The sequence below is a fragment of the Arachis hypogaea genome, chromosome 14 (assembly GCF_003086295.3).
Source record: "Arachis hypogaea cultivar Tifrunner chromosome 14, arahy.Tifrunner.gnm2.J5K5, whole genome shotgun sequence".
Lineage (NCBI taxonomy): Eukaryota > Viridiplantae > Streptophyta > Magnoliopsida > Fabales > Fabaceae > Arachis > Arachis hypogaea.
The window spans coordinates 4,523,506-4,547,746 of NC_092049.1; the positions used below are offsets into that span (position 1 = coordinate 4,523,506).

The 24,241-nt window shown below is 31.4% G+C and overlaps 1 protein-coding gene across 4 annotated transcripts; it reads left to right on the forward strand.

Moving 5' to 3' along the window:
• Positions 1 to 18,804: 18,804 nt before the first annotated feature.
• On the forward strand, positions 18,805 to 24,157 carry LOC112741083 (auxin response factor 1). Of its 4 annotated transcripts, none has more exons than XM_025789907.3 (14): positions 18,805 to 19,100; positions 19,228 to 19,305; positions 19,681 to 19,796; positions 20,120 to 20,215; positions 20,301 to 20,357; positions 20,513 to 20,665; positions 20,767 to 20,851; positions 21,010 to 21,100; positions 21,232 to 21,396; positions 21,631 to 21,750; positions 21,841 to 22,082; positions 22,151 to 22,632; positions 23,208 to 23,398; positions 23,505 to 24,157. In XM_025789907.3, the coding sequence occupies exons 2-14, from the start codon at positions 19,263 to 19,265 to the stop codon at positions 23,674 to 23,676; spliced, it is 2,013 nt and encodes a 670-aa protein (XP_025645692.1). In that variant the 5' UTR covers positions 18,805 to 19,100; positions 19,228 to 19,262; the 3' UTR covers positions 23,677 to 24,157. The 4 variants fall into 4 exon arrangements, with proteins under 4 accessions (XP_025645692.1, XP_025645691.1, XP_025645693.1 ...); XM_025789906.3 differs by having other exon boundaries at positions 18,904 to 19,100; positions 23,487 to 24,157; XM_025789908.3 differs by having other exon boundaries at positions 18,904 to 19,100; positions 22,169 to 22,632; positions 23,487 to 24,157.
• The last annotated feature ends 84 nt before the right edge of the window (positions 24,158 to 24,241 follow it).

A 24,241-nucleotide genomic window follows, 5' to 3' on the forward strand; every position in this document is an offset into this window, starting at 1 on the left:
GCCTACACCCCTCTTTGAACCCCTTCTTACAGGCTTACATGCATATGTACAACCGATCAAACAGAGGGAGAGATTCAGGCTGAGGAATAACCTCCATCAGTGCTGTTGAACCAGGGTTACTTCTATGTAACTCCATCAGGTAATCCCGAAATTTCCTATACTGAGCTCTCTCATTGCCTAATACAATCTCCCGTGCAGCTTTTAATGCCCTGCTAATCATCTTTGTACTGACATGGACATTGTATTCCTCAACCATGTGTTCCATAGCCTGTTTCGGCTTCATATCAGACTGTGTTAGAAGCCTCTTCACCAATTTGGATGTAACCCAGGCCCTGTCAGCTAAGTTGCTTCCAAAGTCCCTTCCACAGTTATGCTCATTAAATAGAGTTTTCACTTGATAGCACCTATTGGCACTATTCCAAGAAGTCAATATCAACCACGGACAAGATTCTCCAGCACATGCAGCCCTTACTCTTTACTTCTCATTCTTAATGTATATAACATCCTTACCTTCATAAACAAAATAGTCTTTCAGAGCTTGTTTGAATACATCCATTGTAGGAAACATCTGTCCAACCTTAAAATCCACTTCACCATACTCAGTGTCTTCATTATATGAGTCAAATGATGTCCTCCCCTCATCATCATTAGAAATTGGACTGTTGAAGGCTTCATTTTCGTATTCATAGGGCCTTTCATAGTCACTATTATTTTCTAAATTATTTGGATCAATGTTGGATCCATAATGTAGCCCACCATCTACAGGGTCACTACTTTGATCCTTACTTGGGCCTGCATCAGCTGCATGAGGCCCACTTTTATCCTTGCTCCCACCATTAGACTTTCCATCCTTCAAGATATGCTTTCTCCTCACACCAGAATACTTCCTTGAGGCCACCTTCTTAGCACTACTAGGGGATATGTCCTTGTCATTACCTTTCTTCTTGTTTTGTGTTACTACTTTTTTTGGAGTAGACTTCTTATCTGTCTTATTCTTAAGCACTCTCTCATCCGAACTAGTGTCAGAGTCCTCCTCATAACCAGCTGGAGGTGGTTTCCATGCCTCATCCTCGACACTTTCATATCCGTCATCAGAACTTGATGAAGAATCACTCAAACCAACATTTTCAGCTGCCAAGCCATCACCTACCACCTCTGGCATATCTACAGGATGGTCAAAATAAATGTAAAACTCCTCACTGTCCCTGTTCTTGAGTTTGTTCTCCCTCATCTCATTAATCTCATTATCACCCTTAATGGGATGAAGCCCAGCTTCCATGTCAGAGGCCAATATGTCATACCAATACATCTCCTTATACTCAACATAACCCAACTCTTTAAATAAAACAACCAAATCAAAAAAAATTCACATAATCTAAATCCATTGGTGGGAACCTCTTCACTTTACCATCCACATAACTCATATATCCCCCACTGTCTCTCACAAACTTTCCCCCGTGATGAAACACGAGAACAACAAAATATTCAGACATCTGTAGTATAATATAATGCATACATTAAAGCAGAAACTAGCATACAAATTAAATTTGACTCCATTTCAATTTCACTTTTAAATTAGAAACCCTAATTCATTTTCTAACTCCACTGACATTGTTTACTATTTCTATTCTTCCTGGACCACACAAACAATGTACATGCCAAAACATGTCAGACTTACTGAAAATGACAACACACATTTGAAAAGGCAATGGAAGGACCACACTAACCTGGCACGTCGCAAACGCCGTGCAATCTCCGTCCAAGCTTCAACCAAGCGCCGTCAACACCAATATGTGGAGGTCAGTCAGCAACTTTGTTAGCAACACCGTCAGCATGTCGCTCCAACTTCAACAGGTCAATGATCACTACAAGGGGACGACTCTTGCTCTACTAGGGTTTTCTGGTAATTATCAGAGCAACACAGTGGGCTTATATGGAAACCCCAACATCACGTTCCCTTATTCAATCAAAACGCAACGTCTCAGACCACTAAAACGACGTAGTTTTAGGTCACTAAAGGGGGAGAAATCGACCCCTGTCCATTTTCCAAAGGCCACGTGGAACTTAACAGACTATTAACCTCCAACTCAGCAACGTTAACTGACACGTAGGCAAGTTTCGTCTGTTTTGGTCAGGGGAGATGACGGAAGGACCGGAAAGTCTCACAAAAGTATGGGACAGGGACCGATATGTCTCTTTTTTTTGACAAGGGCCGTGATGTCCATCGAGAAAAAGGACAGGGACCGGGTTGAGTGTTCACTCTAAGAAAGAAGGCAAAGGATTCATGGTTCCAAAAGGGGCATGTTTGGATTATTAAATGGTCCTATAATAAAATATATTTTTAAAATTTTTTAATAACGATTAAATAATTTTTATCTAATTTTAATTATAAATTAATTTCTTATATATTATTTAATTATAAAATTTATTTTTATTTTATAAATTATTATTTTATCATTCATATATCATGTTTATTAATAATCAAAAACTAAAACAATAACAAATTAGATCTTCCATTAATAGTAATAATTTTTTGGCAATCCTAATCGATTCAAATTTTATCGTTGATCCGTTACATTTGTATAGAGTTGTGAACTCGTGTTTCTTATAAAATCAATCGATTGGATTAATAAAATAATAGGTTGAATTTCAGATTTCCCATAATTCAATCGATTGGAATTCATGTTTCCACAAAACAATCGATTGAATGTTGGACGATAGTATGGTTTTCTCAAAAATTAATCGATTGTAACTTTTACACAATCGATTGAACGATGATTAGAATGTGGGTTTTTTCTAATTCAATCGATTGTTCATGTTACCTAATCGATTGAAGGCTTCAAAGTAATATGAGGTCTCACAATTCAATCGATTGGTTGTGTTATGCAATCGATTGAATTGTGCACTACGTTATATGTTACGCCGTTCTCAATTTTTCTACTCGTGTTTATAAATTATTATTTTATTATTCATCTATCTTATCTTTAAAATTCTATCTTTAATTTTTTAGTTTTTATTTTTATTTAGATACTCTAATCTTATCTTTTCTTTAATATTAAGGTTATAAATTGGTGAATGCAAAACTTTCACCCTCAACCCGAGCTCTTTTTGCATTTTTAGTTCTGGCTATTTTGGGGATATTGATTCGGTGAATTTTTATAGGGATTTGGATGAGGATTAATAATATGTCTGTAGTTTGGAGTGGATGTTGATGAGATTGGAGAGGAAGAAGAGAGAAGTTTTCTGAATTTAAAGAGAGAAGAGAGATTATGAAAAAATGGAGTTGTAAAATTTAAAAAGGGGAGGGAGGCTGAACACAAATGGTTATCAGGCTTAATATATAGCGCATATCAAAATTCAATCGATTGTATCATCATACCAATCGATTGAATGCAGTAAAAAATCTTATTCACGTCACATTTAAATCGATTAAATGCTCATACCAATCGATTGAACTGAAAAATACCATTAGTCGCCTACAAACTTCAATGGATTGTATTATCGTACCAATTGATTAAACTTTCATATATCATTCTAATAGCGTAAGTCAATCGATTGGGTAACAGAACCAATTGATTGAATTAACTAAACCCAGATTGCTTTGATGATTTCAATCGATTGGGTAATATGACCAATCGATTGAATAAGAAAAATCTCACATGTCTTGCAAAATTCAATCGATTGTGTATCAATTCCAATCGATTAAATTTCTAACAAACATGATTTTTCCAATCCAATACGTATGTAACATGATAAAATTATGATCGATTAAGATTGCAAAATATTTATTACGATTAATGAAAGATCTAATTTGTTATTGTTTTAGTTTTTTTATTATTAATAAACATGATAGATGAATGATAAAATAATGATTTATAAAATAAAAAATAAATCTTATAATTAAATAATATATAAGGGACTAATTTATAATTAAAATTGGATAAGAGCTATTTAACAACTATTAAAAATTTTCAAAAATATGTTTTGTTATGAGACCATTTAATGGTCCAAACATTCTGATATCATCGAATTCAGTGCCAAGAAAGAAGGAAATAATAAAGAAGGTTATAAAAGGATAATTTTATTATATATAGTAAAATGTGTTAAAAAAGAGAGGATAATATTAAAATATAATAAAGTGTTATATTTTTTATTTAATATTAGAGAAAAAAAATTAGTGAGTTCTGTTTATTTTGTTGTATTATTTATTTTCTTTTTTTTTACTTTAACTAAATAATAAAAAAATAGTTATTTTTTTAATTTTTAGGTTTAACTAATATGTGTTCTTAGAACATATAATAAATTTACTACTAATAAAAATTTTAAATATTTTTATTTGATGAATATAAAATAAATACATTTAAAACTTAAATTGTTTATGTTTTTAATAAAAAAATTATTTTATAATCTTAATATGTATTTTTAAGACACATAATAGATAAATACTATTTTTTTTTTAAATTTTCTCTTAAAACATATACACTCTTAAGTAGGAGTGTATATGACCCGATCCGAGGATCCGACCCGACCCGAACACTTTAGGAGTTATTTTTATGTGATTTCACCGGATTTAGGGTCGGGTAAGGATCTCAAAAATAGACCCGGTCATTATTTCGGGTCCGGTCCAGGCCACGGCTCGGGTCACCCGAACTCGGTCCGGTGACCCGGTCATCATACAAAATTAATATTTTGTGTTATTAGTGATGGATGATGGCTATTCTTATGTGAAATTTAAGTATTGTAAACCTTAATATTTTGTGTTATTAGTTATTATAAGACTATGCGTTAATGTTTTATGTTTAAAATGCATAAGATTTTAGACTAATGCATAATATTGTGTTATTTTTATTGATTTAAATATTTGGTGTTATTAGACAATATTAGTATTGATTATGGTTATGCTTTAATTTTAGAGAAGAGTTGGTTCTCGTTATATTTTTCTAAGTGAATTTTACTATGTCAAATAATGATTGGAGTCTTGGAAATTTGAATGTTTTCACATGCTAGCTTATAAGAAGGTATCAAGGTAGTGTAATGTTAACGGCCCAGTTTTCACCTGATATAATCGTGACCCAAAAGTGTATAGGTTCAATCGGGTCTAAGGTTGGATTCGGGTCTGATAAATAGGTCCGGTATATATTTTGGGTCGGGTATTGATCACATCAAACTCGATTTTATCTTACCCATGCACATCCCTACTCTTAAGGTGAAAAAGTTGAAAAATTGAGGAGGTGAAAGTTTAATTGTTTTTAAATTAAGATTATATGATTGCATTTGATTGAAAATATAATTTTAATAATAATTAATATCTTATTTTATTATTTGCAAAATTTTTTATCTTAACAGATTTTTTATCTATTAAATATTATTATGTAGTATGTTATGGAAAGAAATAAGAATTTATACGATGGGAATGATTATTTTTTGTTGATTAAAATTTTACTCTACATAATCGTTATGAGGTAAAAGAGAACTATCTATATTGTTTTATACTCAGACAATTAACATCAAATATTATTTATATCCGTTTTAAAAATCTAATTAACTATTAAAAAATCCACACCATTTAAGACAGGTTGAATGAAATTGGAGTAGTTCAAATTCTCATCTTTATTTATTTATTTTTTTTAAGTTAAGAGTAATTCAAACTCAAAACTTTTGTAGGTGAGAATAGAAATTGAGAAATAAAAATTAAAAAACAAAAACTAAAAAATTAAAATTAAATTAAATTTTTGTATATTATATTTAGTGTAAACGTACAGAGCAAAATTATATTTAGTATTTTTTTATTTAAAATAAATATAAATATAAAATAAAAATATTTATTAAAATATTTTTAATTATTAAAAGATATTATTAAATTTTTAATTTTTATTTTAAAAAATTTTGATTTATTATAATTTTATTTTTTCAAAATACTAAAATAATTAAAATTTTATATCTCAAAATTAAATTTTTAGTTCTAATATCTAATTATTACACGCACAATATTAAATCCTAATCTTTTTGGTCTGAGTCCCTTGGTTCAAACTTCCAATTTCAGTTTGTTTAAAACTACTTAAGAAAAAGGAATGAGGTGAGTAATACTAGGACTCAAACTCTATACCTGCCTAGTTGTCCTATCTTAGTTTTAATTTTTTTTCCAAAACCTTATCGGTAGTGGCCAATGGGAGTGAACTCTTTTAAGTTTTTTTTTTAATTATTTAATAAAATATAATATTTTATTATTTATATTTTTTAAATTTTTTTGATTTCATATAAAGAGTATAAAACTTGTTTGAATGAGTTTTTATCAAAAGATATTTTTTTAAGTGGTCTTTTATTAAAAAAAATTAAAAATAAAAGTAATTTGATATTTATATAGCTCATAAAAATATATTTTATCTAATAATTATATTTAGATATAATAATATAAAATAAATTCTTATTTATTTATTATGTTAAAAAATATTTGTTTAAGTAAAAAATCTTTAAAAAATGTAAACTATAACTTTTAAAAAATATATTTTTATTTTTTAAATATTTTTATTTTAATTATTAAAATTTTATCAAACACAATAAAAAATAAAAAGACTTTTTTATTGGAAAGAATTTTTTTCTAACAATTTAATCCGCTACCCAAAGCCCTTGCGTGACATGTGTAGTTTTAGTATACTTTCATTCATATATTTATTTTTTAATATTTTTCTATTTAAAAAAAATTAAAATTAATTATATAATGTAATAGTTTAACTTTTTACAATGTAAATATTTTATACAGTCTATAAAAATTAATTTTTTAATATAAATATAAAAAATAAAATATATAAAAATATTAATATTTATGTGTATAATTTTAAAAATAAAAACATATATTGGCCATGGAAATTTGAGAGTAGTAGAATGCATACAGTCCTATTCTTAAAATATTTTTTATTCAGAATTTTTATTTAAATAAAATATATCTTTTATTTATTAATTTATGTATTTAATTGTATTTTTGTTGACAAAAAAATAAAAACAAAATTACAATATTTATACTGGTGTTGGTAGTGAAAATAAGATTGATTTTTGTTTGTATTTATGATATTGTTGCCAACTTGCCATCGAAAACGAAGCAATCTTTTTTTTAAGGGTTAAGTAGTTTTTTTATCCTTAATGTGTTGGGTGAAAATTAAAATTATCTCCGATTTTTTTTATTATTAAATCATCTTCAACGTTATAAAACATTATAAAATCATCCATTTATTCATAAACAATATTTTTTAGACAATTTTACTTTTAAACAAAAATTGAAAAAAATCCTCCCTACCCTCACCACTAACCTCTCATCATCATCACCATTGTTACGCATCTCTTTCTCCCTTTCCTTATGGCCCCACCACTGCCACTATAACCATCACCATTGGCATCATAACCATCACACCCTTCTTTCTATTACTAATTCATCGTCCTAAATCACTATCACCCACCCACTACCCCCAACTCTTTTCTTTCCACTTAAACCCCTTTTTTTGGTGGAACAATTCAACAATTTAACAGAAATCATCAACCGTAATCATCAACAAAATAAATTTAACAGAAATTTTAAATTAAAAAAAAATTCAGCAATCATCAACTGCAATCATCAACAAAATAAATTTAACAGAAATTTTAAATTAAAAAAAAATTCAGCAATCATCAATTGCAATTTCAGATCCAAAATTAGCAACAACATAAATAAAAAAAAAATTAGAAAAAAAGAAATGATGTTTATGTATTTCAAAAATTAAAAAACACAGTAGAGACAGAGCAGGTGTACAACAATGATGGGAGAGCAACGAAACCCTTGCCCAGCCACAATGGAGTGGTTGAAACTCTAACGATGGCGGCGCAGCAGAACATAGCGCGACGGGAGAGGAACCAGAGCTCAAGTTAGGCGACGGCGAAGAAAAAACCCACGGATACATAGAGAAGATGAGGGGAGCAGCAGAGGGTTGGCCTAGCGGCGACGGAGTGGCTGAACCCCAGCTACGGCGGCGCGACAAGCCCCAGGTGAGAGAGAGATGAAGAACGACAAGCCCATCGCGACAAGTCTTATAGCCACAACGTGACGACGACGGTCACCCTCTTCTCTGCTGTCACCTCCCTCTTCTTCCTTTTTTTTTCCTCTCTTCTCCCTCTTTTGTTCTTTTTTTCATTTTGGTTTTTCCATTTTAGGTGAAAAGGAGTGGGGTAATGGGTGGGGTACTGTGAGTACTAGGTAGTGATATTAGGAAAGGGTTTTTATGTCATTTTAAAAAATATTATGAACAAAAGAATAATTTTATAACGTTTTGTAACGTTAAGGATGATTTTAATAATAAAAAAAGATCGGAGATGATTTTGATTTTTACCCAAGACGTTAAAGGACAAAAAAAAGTATTTAACCATTTTTTTTAACTTTTTTTTAATCACTATAGGCAAAAAAGAGAAAATTATAGTCATCCTCCATTCCCTTTGTGCACATAATTCAATTTACAATGTGAAGGAAAAATTGCTCTATTTTTGCTTATGCGGACAAAAAATTCAGTCCTGTTTTTTAGAAAAATTCAGAAAAACACAATAATATTCAAAACGATAAAATTGTGTATTATAATTATTTGAATAAATAAGTAAATTATTTTATTTAAACAAAAAATTCTTTTTTATTCATATGATTGTATAATAAAAATATTTTTTTAATATTTACAAGATTTAAATCCAATATTTCTTAGTTAAAATATTAAATATTTATTACAGTTTTAAATTTTAATGAATAAAAAGATAAATTAATAAACAGAATTAAAAATTTAAAGACTAGTATATTTAAAGAGAATTGGATATTCGATTTGGTATTTAAAACTTAAATAAAAACATTATATGTTTTATTTCTTTTTCTCTTTACTTTATTTTAAATCAAGATCACCCAGTTATGAGATTAAATAATTTATCATTTTAATTAATCCCACATTAATTATTCTTACAAAATTATTTTTATGCTATAATTTGAAAAAAAAAAAACTTAATTTTAAGCAAAACTACACCATTATCCAACTATTTAATTATAGTACAAAGTATTATTTTAGTTCCCAAAGTTTTAACTATATCCTAATTTGATCCCTAATGTTTTAAACGTCCTATTCAATTTCAAAACAATTTAAACAGGTTTAATATTATTATACGGTTAAATTTGGCACGAACAATTAGCATATTTATGAGTCAATATAATGTTCGATTTCAGTAGGTAATAAAATCTATCAACTCATGATCACTAATGTAAAAAAATCTTCATTAATTATTCTTCGAGTCAAATTTAACCGTAGAACAATATTAAATTCGTTTGCAACTTTTTGAGACTAAAATAGAATGTTTAAAATATTGTTGAAGACCAAAATAGTGATTAATTATAACATTTGTCGAAGTATTGAGTATAAAGTGTTTGAGCCTGATCAATTGAAGTATCATAAAAAGTATGCGCAATTTGAAAATGAATGTAATTAGTTGATAGGTAGAAGAAACACTTCTGAAAAATAAAAAAGTACAATGAAAATCACACATGTTTAGTAACAAAGATATCAACTGATAATGCACTTTATTCTCCCTTCAAATTTCTTCTTGCCAAACTTTATGGATGTCAAAGTAAAAATAGAAGATTCAATAAAACGAAAATAAACACAAATATGTATTGTGTTTCTCCAATAGTCATAAATCGTTCCACCCCTTTTAATTTTAAGGGAACGAGTAAATCGTCTCAAACTTTTTAAAATTACAGAAACACGATAAATTATCCCAATCCTTTATGTTTTGAGTTTTAAAACTTTACTCATTACACTCTAAAACGATTTATACTTATCTTTATACGCTTAATATTCTGGAACGAAATACATACTTTTCGTTTTCGAAAATATTCCATACATTAATTGTTCTAAAGTGCCACTTTTTACCAATTAACTTAAAATACAATTGGTTAGCATGATTTGCATAAATATGAGAAAAGAAAATTCACATACATAATTTGATTTAGGAAATTTATATAATATTGGATCTCCTTTATTTTATTTAGGTGAAAAACTTAATATTTAAAGTTAAATTTAAATTAAACTTTAAAAATTTAAATCATTTAAATTAAATTTTTAATTTTATAGTCATAATTTGTGTTAGTCTTTAAATTTATTTATGTTAGTGATGATGGTGCTGTTTTAGTAAGTTAATTTGCTACATTAAATAAAATAAAATGATGTTATTTTATATTGGTGTTTAAATTTCAACAAAATAATGTCGTTCCACACGATTAGAATATAATATATTTTATTTTATAACTATCACTAATAAAAAAAAGATACGTTTTGTGTGAAATAACGTAATTTTGTTAAAGATTAGATGTCACATAAAATAATATTATCTTATTTTATTTTAGATAATAAACTAATATACTAAATCAGCATATTGTTAATAGAAATAAATTAAAAAACTAACAAGAATTATATTATAAGTTTAAAGATTTTATTTGATTCAATTAAGAATTTAAAAATTAGTTTAAATTCCACCTCAAATTTTGAGATTAATTTAAGTATTTACCAATTAACTTACTTGTGCTTTGATAGTTATGACAATTTTGGGTGTAGGTCTATAATTGTGGTGGCAGTGACTACGAATATGGCAGCAATCAAGAAAGAAGAAGAATAATAACAGAAGAAAGGTGTTGTTAAATGGCTTTAGAAACATTAGAAACAACATTAAATAATAAAAGGTTTAATTATTCTATTGGTCCTTATAGTTTCGTAAAATTTTCAATTAGGTTCTTATACTTTTTTTCTTTTTAATTGGTCCCTGCACCAAATTTTCTTTTTCAATTAAGTCCATTTTAGTGGTAATTGGCTTAATTTTATAGGGACCCAACTAAAAAAAAAGAATTAGTATAGGGACCTAAATAAAAGGAAAAAAAAGTATATGACCCAGTTAAAAAAAATTTGTGCAAGGACTCAATTAAGAAAAAAAAAGTATAAGGACCTAATTGAAAATTTTACGAAACTATAAGGACCAGTAGAGTAATTAAACCATAATAAAAAAATTATTTTGATTTTTAACTGAAATATTAAAAATCAAAGCAATATTTTACCGAATATTAACTCATAAGCTCAACTACTAAACTCGTTGGACTTTTAACAAATGGAAATCGAGTTACCTTGAGAGTTGGCTTGTTCGCTTCCAAACTAACACAAGTAAATAATAAACAGGTCTTTGGCTTTTTTAAAATATTATTATTTTCAAAAATTAAAAAATACATTTATATTTTTGATTATTCTAAAATTTGGATAAATTTATTTTTCCATTAAAGTGACTCCATTGAATTCGATCAAAAAATTTGATGTAACTCCTATTATACTGACTTAATTGTTACGAAAGCACACGTAGCATGTAATTTTTAAAATAAGATATATTAGTCCTCTCACACCAAAATGACGCTGTTTCACCAAGACCCACAATCTTCTAAATTTATGAGTCATAATCCTTCGAATGCATAGAAACGATAAAGTGGGTGAAATAGTGAACGAAAAGGGGGCAGTATTTCGTCCCATAGCACCCGACAGAGTATCATCAAGTTCAAGAAGAAGTGGAGGTGGAAGAAGACAATACCAGTTCGCTGCGAGCTCGGGTCTTAACGCAACAGATGATAAAGATAGCGTCTCACCAAAGTGCTTTTGTGGAGTATATTTAATCATGTTCATGTCGAAGACGAGCAGCTGTTGGGTAAATTAGTATGAGAAGATGACAAAATCTTATATTTGTGTAGTGGTTTCAACGCACGATTAGATCGCTTTTTTTAGAGAGATATTTGTCCCCACACTTAGTTGCTATAGGGTTGATGACAATACTCTCACAGGATACAATGAAACCTAAGAATTTCTTAATTAGCAATAGTAAGAAATTCTCAACTCTCTTGAACAAAGGAAATTTCTTAATAGTTGATTAAAATGTACACCTAGTACTTCTTTTTCTGAAATAGTGGACAAGGACTTATTTATACATATTGCACGTAGCAATTATGATTAGTTACGTATACAAATGGTTATGTCTTTTCTATTGCCAATAGATACAATGTTTTGAACATACACAATCTTTAAAAGGTTATATCCTTTCAACCAAATGATACTAAACAGTTAGTAACCGTTTATTAATATTAATAATAATATCAATAATATTAATTAATCAAATTTATAAATACCCTTCAATCCCCCACTATTTACAAAATTTAAATGTCATACAAGTATATGCATAAAGAATGTGTCATTAAGATTAAACATTTTTTTTAGTGTAAATTTTAAAGTTCTAACGAAGTAATAGGTGTCTAATCGATTAAACCTATACTCCATATGCTGGTACCAAAAATCACACACATTACTTATACCCTCCAAGTTCAAGAGTTTACAATTTTAAACACTTATATGGCCTTGTGCTCATCCTGGTTTCATGAATATTTACGAGAATAAAACCTCTAAAATTCTCTATTAGAGCAGCACCACTCTTATATTCATATAGGTGGAATCTTTTGATAGATAATATTATCATTCCATTAAGAGTTTAAACTCACCCTCCTAATTTATTATAAATAGCACTAAATCCTATACCTTAGTGCTCCAATTGCTAAATAACTTGTTATTACCCATTAAACTTTGAAACTAGTGGTCTACTAGGATAAGGTTGGGTTCCCATCAGGTTTTAATCCCATTTTAGCAGTAGTTTCTTTGATTTTATCCCTTGACAAACCTTTAGTCAAAGGGTCTGCTAAATGTCCTTGAGATCTTACATAAGTAATGGTAATTACACCATCATCTATTAGTTGCCTCACAAACTCATGTCTCAAACTTATATGTCTAGACTTTCTAATATAAACCTTATTATATGCTTGAGACATGGTTGATTCACTATCACAGAAGATTGAAATGGCTGTCGTCTGCTGTGGCCACAGCTTTATATCATATAACAAATTTCTTAACCATTTCGCTTCTTTACCTGCGGCTGATAAAGCTATAAACTCAGCCTCCATAGTAGAATGTGTAATACATGTTTGTTTCTTTGAGGCCCAACTTATTACTCCACCACCTATGGTGAAAATCTATCCTGAAGTGGATTTGTTGTCACTAAGATTTGTAATCCAACTTGTGTTGGAATAACCTTCTAAAACTGCGGGATAATCACTATAATGTAATCCCAAGTTTATGATTTTCTTGAGATAACCAAGAATTCTTGTTATAGCTTTCCAATGTTGATTGCTAGGCTTTCCTGTAAACCTTGATAATTTGCACACAGCAAATTATATATCAGGTCTAGTACAATGCATTGCATACATTAAACTTCCTATAACACTAGCATATTCTAATTGTGCTATAGGTCTTCCCATGTTTCCTTCTAATTTAAGATTAGGATCATACGGCGTATTGGATTCTTTAATTGTGAGATGATCAAACTTTTCCAATACCTTTTTGATATAATGAGATTGACTTAAAGTAAAGCCAACTTCATTCTTATGCACCTTTATACCTAATATTGTATCAACTTCATTCAAATCCTTCATCTTGAATTTAGAAGTTAGATACTCCTTCGTTATACGAATTCCTTCTAAATTTGTTCTGATGATTAACATATCATCAACATATAAACAAATGATTACTCCATAATATTTAGTAAATTTTAAGTAAATACATTTATCCGCACTATTATGTGAGAAGCCATTTGATAACACCACTGAATCAAACTTCTCATGCCATTGTTTAGGCGCTTGTTTTAGCCCATACAAAGGCTTAATTAATTTGCAAACTTTCTTTTCATTTCCGGGTAGCACATAGCCTTCCGGTTACTCCATATAAATTTCTTCATTAAGATCTCCATTTAAAAAAACCGTTTTAACATCCATTTGATGTATGTGAAGCTTATGTATGGATGCTAATGCTATAAGAGCCCTAATAGAAGTCATTCTTGCCATAGGTGCGTAGGTATCAAAATAGTCTAGACCTTCTTGTTGTCTAAACCCCTTGGCCACTAACCTTGCTTTAAAGGTTTGTAATGAACCATCAATGTTATACTTTGATCCTGGAGGCAAATCAACCAAGACCCAAGTATTGTTAGATAATATTGAGTCCATTTCATCATTTATTGCTTCTTTCCAAAAAGCATAATTCCTTGAAGCTATAGCCTCTTTGAATGTTTGAGGATTACCTTCTATGTTCATAACAATAGGAATCTTGTTTGTTACAGAATTCCTAATTCCTTCTACCAAAAGGGTGATAGCCTGAGAAGAAATAAAATCTGGACCCAAGTCCTTTTCTTTTTTTACTCTCAAACTCTTCCTTGGTTCAATCAATTCTTTGTCGCTTAGACGTTTATTATTTTGATTATTTATTTCTTGTGAAATATTAGTATCATTTTGGGGATACTCTGAATTAGACGTTGAATCATTGATAAATTTATTTTCAATAAATTCTACTTCTCTTGATTCAACAACTACATTAGACACTAAGTCTAATATTCTATATGCTTTAGAATTTTGAGCATATCCTATAAAAGTGTCTTTTATGGCTCTTGGCCCCAATTTGGTTCTCTTTTGATCAGGAACTCAATAAAAGGCTAAATACCCCCACACTTTAAGATAATTTAAATTATGTTTCCTTCCTTTCTAAATTTCATAAGGAGAAACCTTTCTATGTCTTGATGGTATCCTATTATGGATATGACATGATGTCAATAATGCTTCACCCCACAAATTGTAAGGCAATTTTGCATTTAGTAACATTGAATTAACCATATCCACTAAGGTACGTTTTTTCCTTTCTGCCAAACCATTTTGTTGCAGAGTATATGGAGCGGAAGATTCATGCACAATACCATGTAATTCACAAAAGTGATCAAATTCATTAGAAAAATATTCTCCACCTCGATTACTACGAAGAACTTTTATTTTCTTATTATGCATATTTTCTACTTCCATTTTATATTTCTTAAACATTTCAAAAGTTTCATCTTTATTTCTAATCAAATACACATAAGTAAATCTAGAACAATCATCCATAAAAGTTATAAAATATATTTTTTCTCCTCTAGTAATATTGCCATTTAGTTCACAAATATCACTATGAATCAACTCCAATAAATGTGTATTTCTTTCAACTTTAGGAAAATATTTCTTAGTAATTTTGGATTGTATGCAAATATCACATTTCTTATTAAAATCCTTGTTACTAAGATCAATATAGTTATTCTTTTGCATATATTCAATTGATTTGTAATTTAAGTGTGCTAATCTACTATGCCATAAATCACAAGAATCAACAACATACAATGAAACATTCACTTTATTAATACTAAGTTTAAACATACCTTCAGTACAATATACTTTTCCTACGAATACATTATTCTTAAGCAAGATCACTTTATTGGATTTCATTACAACTTTGAATCCCTTCTTACACAAGAGACTCACAGAAACTAAATTTTTCTCAAATCTGGAACATGAAGTACATTTATTAAACTTAATTTCTTTCCAGATGTAAAATTCAATTCCACAGTTCCTTGACCACAAATTTTGGCCGAGTTGTCATTGCCCATTAAAACCTCTCTATTGTTCACTTCTTCATATGTTTTGAATTGGTTGCGATCATTGCAAACGTGAACAGTAACCCCTGAATCTAAGCACCATTCAAGTGATTTTCCTTGTGTTGCTATGTTAACTTCTGTAACCATGCCAATATGCATGTTTTGTACTTTTTCTACAACCATAGTAATTAGATCCTTCTCTTCCACTAAGTTGGTATTTGGTGCTTTCTTTTTCAGAAGTCTACATTCTTTGATATAGTGTCCTTTCTTGGGACAATGATAACACTCTCTTTGTCTCTTCTTGTCTTGCTTTGAATCTTTAGAGAACTTTCTTTTCTATCTTCTTATTGGTGTTGTTTTCACCAATATGATTCACTTTAGAACTTTAAGAAAGATACACAGCATCACGTTTTCGAGTTTCCTCCTCTATACGTTTATGCCTTAGTAATTTCTCAATTGTGAAGTTCTCACCAAGATGTAAAAGTTTCTTCCTATAACCATTCCAAGATGAAGGCAATTTTGAAATAATTGCTCCAACTTGTAATGATTCAGGGATCACCACTTATAGATCACGAAGTCTACTTACAAGGATTTGTAATTCATGAATTTGATCCATGACAGGCATAGTATCATTCATAATAAATTCAAAATATTTCATCATAATAAACTTATCTGTTCCTTGTCGTTCGGTATTGTACTTTTCTTCCAAAGATTTCCAAATCTCTAATGGTGATTGAATTGACATGTAGAGATCATAGAGTCGGTCGGATAAAGTATTGAGAATATGACCTCGACATGCAAAAGTATCTTCATCACGTTTCTTTTTCAATTGAACAATCTTTTCTTTCTCTTCCAGTGTGGAATTTTCAGCGGCATCGGCAATTGATGTAGTCTTTGGGTCAATCACATATACAAGATTGAGAACTGAAAGAAGAAACATCATCTTGTCTTTCCAACGGTTGAAGTTCGTTCCATCAAAGCGATCTAATTTGACAAACTCTTGATTCATGACCTTGAACGTAGTATTTTGATCTTGTGCCATCTTCAAGAAATATCTCTCTAAAATTGTTGGGTAAATTAGTATGAGAAGATGACAAAATCTTATATTTGTGTAGTGGTTTTAAGGCACGATTAGATCGCTTTCTTTAGAGAGATATTTTTCCCCACACTTAGTTGCTATAGGGTTGATGACAATATTCTCCCAGAACACAATGAAACCTAAGAATTTCTTAATTAGCAATAGTAAAAAATTCTCAACTCTCTTGAACAAAGAAAATTTCTTAATAGTTGATTAAAATGTACACTTAGTACTTCTTTTTCTAAAATAGTGGACAATGACTTATTTATACATATTGCACGTAGCAATTATGATTAGTTACGTATGCAAATAGTTGTGTCTTTTCTATTACCAATAGATACAATATTTTGAACATACACAACCTTTAAAAGGTTGTGTCCCTTCAACCAAATGGTACTAAACGGTTAGTAACCGTTTATTAATATTAATAATATTAATTAATCAAATTTGTAAATACCCTTCAGCAGCAACCCTAACAGATTATTTATAGGGTGTCCATTTCATAAGGTAAGTAAAGCAACTATGTGGAACTGTATTTGTATTAGAATTTATCCTCAAATACCAGATTTTTTTCTGAGTTATTTGCAACTGACTTCTTCCAGGTCACTATCTTCTTTTTACCTTTTAGACTTTTTTCTCTTGCCACCAATAATTTCTTACTACTGTCAGTTTCAGTATTATCACTTTTAAATTTAACTGGTGGAAGTTTATATAACACATCCTCCGTGATCTCATACCCATCATCTGAGGAGGAGGATGTCTTAAGTTCCCCTAAAATATCATCTATGTCCACTGTGCCATCACTGTCCTTGCCAGCATTATTAACAACTTCGGGATCATCGACAAAGTAGTCAAAGTATACTTAGCTGTCTCTTGGTTCTTGTTGGATCATACCAGTATACTGCCTTGTATGACTGGTATCCCAAACCCTTAAATAATATTACCAGATCTCCAAAATTCACAAAGTCCAGGTCCATTTCAGGGAATCTTTTTACCTTTTCATTTTGATACACCAGGGATCCATCACTTGCTCTGACAAAATTACCTCCATGATAAAAAATTGACACCACAAATATATCAATCATTTGAAATTAATCCATGAATAACTATGTATAAGTTCAACCAACTATACACACAACAGATAATATAGTCACATTTCAAACACCAACGGCTCTCCAAAATCAGAAACAAAATTTATGAATGAAACACCTTTGCCCTAACACAATCCTTCCTTCAAATCCGACACACGACATTTTAAAAACGATTTTTACACTTCAGTACACCATTTTTACCCACACTATCAACATGCACACAGAATGCTTTCAAAATTAGTTCACAGATGAATAACAAAAACTTCATCGCTAAGCAAGGCGATCTTACCTTCTAACGAAGACAGCAACCACGACCTCAATGCAACCTTCTTCACCGCATCCGACACTGACTTCACACCGCAACAATTGCTCTTCTACGTAGTCTAATTTTTGGAGGGAGAAACAGAGAGGAACGAGTTTGATTGTTTTTTTTCTTAGAGTTTTCAGTAATTCTTTGAGTGTGATATGAGTGTTATGGATATTGCATAAAGGGATTACAATGTGTATGGAGGGGTTTTGGTGAAACGGCGTCGTTTTGGTGTGGGAGGACTAATATGTCCTGTTTAAAAAGTTACATGCCACGTGTGCTCCCATAACGGCCAGGTTAATGCAACGGAAGTTACGTCAGACTTTTTCGTCGGATCCAACGGAGTCACTTCAACAGATGAATAAATTTGTTGGAAGGATCAGAAACATGAATATATTTTCTAATCCTTAGGACGAAAATGTCTGCAAAAAAAAGGTTAGTGACTTATTTATCATTTTTTCTTAATATTAAGTGTTTGTTTAGGTGTTATTAAATTGATAAAAAAGATTAATAAAATTTTTTTTTTATTTTTTAGCGTATTTAATAAATTTCTAACAATAAAAATAAAATTATTAAAAAAAAATATTTTTTTGAGAAGTTATAATTTATATTTTTAAAAAAAAAATTTTTCTTAAAAAAACTTTTTTTTAACGTAATAAATAAATAAATAATATTTTTATATAATTATATTCAAATATAATTAATAAATAAAAGATTTTTATATAATATTTTAGTTATATTTTTCTTAAGTTATTTTTGAAAAAAATAACTTAAGAAAATGGTCTTTTCTCCTAAACTCGCTCCAACATGTCTTTAATTCTACTAAAATAAAATACAGGAAAAAAAAAAGAAAAAAAAAATGATATTATTACAGAAATAGAAATAAGGAAATAGGTGAAAGAATCGAGGCAGTAGCAGCAGCGAAAGGGAACAGAGTGGGTCTTGTCGGCTTCAACCAAACACGACCTTATCAGCGATCTAATTCGATCTACACTCTTCTGCTCTTCTTTCCCCCTTCCTTTCCCAAACCCTAGCCTACTCTCAATTCTACTAGGTACGCTTTTTCCCCATTTTTCTTCGATTCTCATTCTGATTTCATTTCTCTTCTCTCTCTCACCTGGATCTACTCTCTCTCTTCACTTCTCTATTTTCCTTTCATTTTCTCTTCTTTTCCTCTCCAGCAAACTAGCACACCACTTACGAACTTCTTCAACATATGGCTTCAAATCAGATTCAGTCATCTACTACAATTCATGCAGGTTTGACTTTTTTTTTTCCCCCTTTTGCGCAGTTTCCGTTAATTCTATATTTACTCAAACGTAATTACAAATGCAAATTACTTTCAAGCCTACCTCGGTATCCCCAATATGCTTACTGTGGTGGATTTCGAATGCGTTTCTGTTTAACTGGGATTGTAATTTCTGGATTTCTGACCAAGAAAGAAGTAGCACACATCACTAGTTAGAACTGCCAGGTTGAGCTGCAGCTGAATTTCAGTGATATAATCGGATTAAAAAAGGGACTTTTAACTCAGCGGCTCTGCATTGTTTCTAAATTTCTTTTTAAGGGAAAACAAATCTGGAAGCAAAAAAAAAGTTCAAAATCCCTTTTGTTGTTTATTCATCCTTTTACAGGGGCAACCAATGATGCTTTATACAAGGAACTGTGGCATGCCTGTGCTGGACCTCTTGTCACTCTTCCTCGTGAAGGGGAAAGGGTTTATTACTTTCCACAAGGTCATATGGAACAGGTAAAGGTTGCATGGCCTTGAATTATTAATATCCTGCTTCAATTCCAGTGAGATGTTTGTGCTTTTCTAAGTCTTGCTTTAGCTGAAGTCTTGGATGCTGTAGCTTAGTTGTTCTTTTATCAGTCCTTGAAGATTTTATTGATGTTGACTAGGCTGAGCTATCAGCTATGTTTATTCATTTTGAAGAATGACTAATCTTGAGCTATAATTCATGCCAATTTTTTATTGATTACATGGATTTTGTGGTATTGTTAAGTTCAGTTCCCATTATTTTATTATAGAATTCTTTTAGTCTCTTACCTGTGCCGTTTATTATTATATAGCTCGAGGCATCTATGAATCAAGGTTTAGAGCAGCAAATGCCTTCCTTTAATCTTCCATCTAAGATACTATGTAAAGTGGTCAATGTTCATCTTCGGGTGAGTTGCACTTTTCCTTTTCATTTGGAAATTGGTCAAGTTATATAATGATCGTCATTCACTTATCAATTCATCATGCTTGTAGGCTGAACCTGAAACCGATGAAGTATATGCACAGATAACTTTGCTTCCTGAAGCAGATGTTAGTTCCTCTCTTATTCTTTATTTGATATTACTTTTATAGTTAAATCTTTTTGGTTATTTTGATTCTATTTCTCAAGTCCCTTTCCTATTATGATGTATTTTGTTTTGGGTTCTCTCCTTTTTTTTCCCCCCTCTCTTTCTGTTGTGGTTTAGCAAAGTGAGGTGGTAAGCCCTGATGATCCTCTGCCTGAGCCACCAAGGTGTACAGTCCATTCATTTTGCAAGACACTTACCGCTTCTGACACCAGCACCCATGGAGGTTTCTCTGTTCTTCGAAGACATGCGGATGATTGTCTGCCACCACTGGTTTGCATCTTTCAACCTTTTTTTAAAAACAAAAAAGTAAACATAAAAGTTCTTTATTATGATCATATTTAGCCTCCTCATAATTTCCATATTTTGTTCAGGATATGTCTCAGCAGCCACCATGGCAAGAATTGGTTGCAACTGATTTGCATGGGAATGAATGGCATTTTCGGCATATTTTTCGAGGTATTAAGTGGTTTATAGTTTTCATATTTCCTTATTTGAAAGCATATATAAATGGGTGTGGTCTTTGACACTCATCTATCATTTTGTTGATCTGTATAATTTGATATTTGATGTTCACTCAGTCTGTTATGTTCCTGAATGCACAAACTAATTTGCAGGGCAACCAAGACGCCACTTACTGACAACTGGTTGGAGTGTCTTCGTCAGTTCCAAAAAATTAGTGGCTGGTGATGCATTTATATTCTTAAGGCAAGTTGTTTATTTTAATAGGGGAAGTGCTGTTTCTTTCTGAAGGAGCAAGACAAAAATAGCTTGCAGTTTTCATTTAATTTTGTTGTTTTAGTCATTGTGGTTGGTTTTTGTTCCATGAATTACTCTAGGGGTGAAAATGGAGAGCTCCGAGTAGGAGTTAGGAGGCTCATGAGACAGCAAAACAACATGCCATCTTCGGTTATATCCAGTCACAGCATGCATCTCGGTGTTCTGGCTACTGCATCTCACGCCATTGCCACCGGAACACTGTTTTCAGTATTTTACAAACCCAGGTCTTGTATTTAGCGCTACGAAGTTATTATTTGTTGTAGTATGCTTTTAATTCTTGATGTTGGTGTTTTCAGTTTGTCATTTTTTCAGAGAGATTGGTGTACCATCTTTTAATTTATAGTTTTTAAAATTTAAAATTTTTATTTTATATATGATAGGGATAGGGATGATAATTTTATTTCTTGTCTATTACTTTAACGACTATAAGCTCTGCTGATTATCAAAGTTTATCTCAGAACAAGCCGGTCGGAGTTTATTGTGAGTATCAATAAATATCTTGAAGCTCGAAATCATAAACTCTCAGTTGGTATGAGATTCAAAATGAGATTTGAAGGTGATGAGGTTCCTGAAAGAAGGTGCACAAGCTAGTTGCTTTACCTTTTTTATTTTATTTTAAGTTTAACACGTCATCCTGTCTGATAAACATTCCTATCTTGTGAATACAGGTTCAGTGGGACAATTGTTGGCGTTGGAGATAGCACATCATCAGTTTGGGCTGATTCTGAGTGGCGATCGTTGAAGGTTCAATGGGATGAACCATCGTCAATTTTGCGTCCTGATAGAGTTTCTCCATGGGAATTGGAGCCACTTGTATCTACCACCCCAGCAAACTCCCAGCCAGCCCAAAGAACAAAGAGATCGCGGCCTCCCATCCTGCCTTCACCAATGCCTGATTCATCAATGCAAGGTATCTTGCTCTTACACTTTATTCAAGCAAATGTTATTCTTTTGCACACATTCTTATCTTTGCACCAGGTGTATGGAAACCACCAGTTGAATCTCCATCTTTCTCCTATCGCGAACATGGCCGAGACCTCTATCCATCACCTAAATTCAATTCTAATGCAGCCAAATTTCTTGGTTTTGGCGGGAATATCTCTGCACCCAACAAGTCCATATATTGGTCTAATAGGATGGAAAACTCTACAGAATCATTTTCACCTATAGCACTTAAAGAATCTGCTGAAAAGAGACAAGGCACTGGAAATGGCTGTAGACTCTTTGGAATTCAGTTACTTGACAATGCTCATGCAGAAGAAAGTTTGCCAACTGTCATCTTGTCAGGAAGGGTGGGTGATGATAGGTCTGTTCCATCTTTGGATGGTGAGTCTGATCAGCAGTCTGAACCATCAAATGTTAATCAATCGGATATTCCTTCTGCAAGTTGTGATGCTGAAAAATCATGCCTGCGGTCTCCCCAGGAGTCACAAAGCAGGCAAATAAGAAGCTGCACAAAGGTTAGATAGCATAACTTGTACTTAATGTTGGTGTAAGATGCATTTATTCGCTTTCCATTTAGAATCCTTGAATATTCTTGACATTTTCCCTATGCACTTCTTTAGTTAGCTGTAGGTTAATTATTTGAATGTCTTAATCATACAGAATTGTCTGATGATTTGTAGCTTCTGATATATTTTTTAGAATGATTCTGCGTTGATTGACAGCATTCGACACAATGAATACATACATGAGATTGGATTGAAAGTTTTTGACATTGATACGCAATAAAACTTCATTCCTAGTCCATTCAGAATCATGATAAATGGTTCAACTAACCAAAATATTTTAAATGGAATCCACATATTATCGGTAGTTGAATATTCTCTTAGGTACTTATTCATAAATGCTACAATAAGATTGTTATAAAGCTTCTGCTTTTTGGATGATTCAATTCAATCTAGAGGTTCGTCTTTTTTTTTTTCTTCCTAGAACTTGCAAAGAGGGTTAACTTCCTCCTTTTTTACAAGATGGTGGTGCCTGCCTCAACTTGTTTAATGAGATTCTTTTTGATAAAATTCTAATATCATTCCAGGTTCACATGCAAGGTATGGCTGTTGGAAGGGCTGTGGACTTGACAAGGTTTGATGGATATGAGGATCTGCTTTGGAAATTGGAAGAGATGTTTGACATCAAGGGTGAGCTCTGTGGATCTGAAAAGAAGTGGCAGGTTGTCTACACTGATAATGAAGATGACATGATGATGGTTGGAGATGATCCATGGCTGTAAGATCCATTGGTGCTAGCTTTTTACATAGAATCATATTTTTGTTACATATTATTAGGGTATTCATATGTCTATGTTAAACTCTAGCTTGCTAATTTACTGCAGTGAGTTCTGTAGTGTCGTGAGGAAAATTTTCATCTACACAGTAGAAGAGGTGAAGAAACTTTCACCGAAAATTGGACTTCCAATTAATGAAGTGGTTAAACCAAGCAAACTGGATGCTGAAGCAGGTGTTAATCCAGAGGATCAGTCATCCGTTGTGGGGCCTGGTTGCTAGTACTTCTAGTAGAAAAACAAAACTCATCGCTATATTACAATAAACATCAGAATGGAAGTGTAACGCGAGAGAAATTAGATGAACTTGACAAGCACTTCATCATGGACTATAGGAGCCACTACTGGTTTACTCTGTTTATCCCAAGCGGCATGGCAGCATCAACACTTCCAAGCAGAAGACTGGTTTGATACCGCTGTTTGATCTGCCTGGAAAGATAGGCTTCTGGTATTTTTGGGCACTCTGCTTCTTCCGTGGCTTAGTTTATGCCAATGGTTCATGTTCCTAGCTTATTCAGTTTTGAATGCCCCCCGAGCATTAAGAAATCAGTCTGTGATCGAGTATCTTAATACACATGCTTTGGTTTTCTTTTCTGGTTCTTGAGTAGTTATCTCGATGTATTGTATGTCATTTCTGTATATAACCTTCTGTAATCTTCGAATACTATTTAATGTATGTATAACAAGCGAAATTTTCATTTGAATTATCTCAGATCAGATAATTGGTAGTATCTTCACATGGTATGTTTACATGCTTTTGCCTTCCGTTTTCTTTCTATCATTATTTC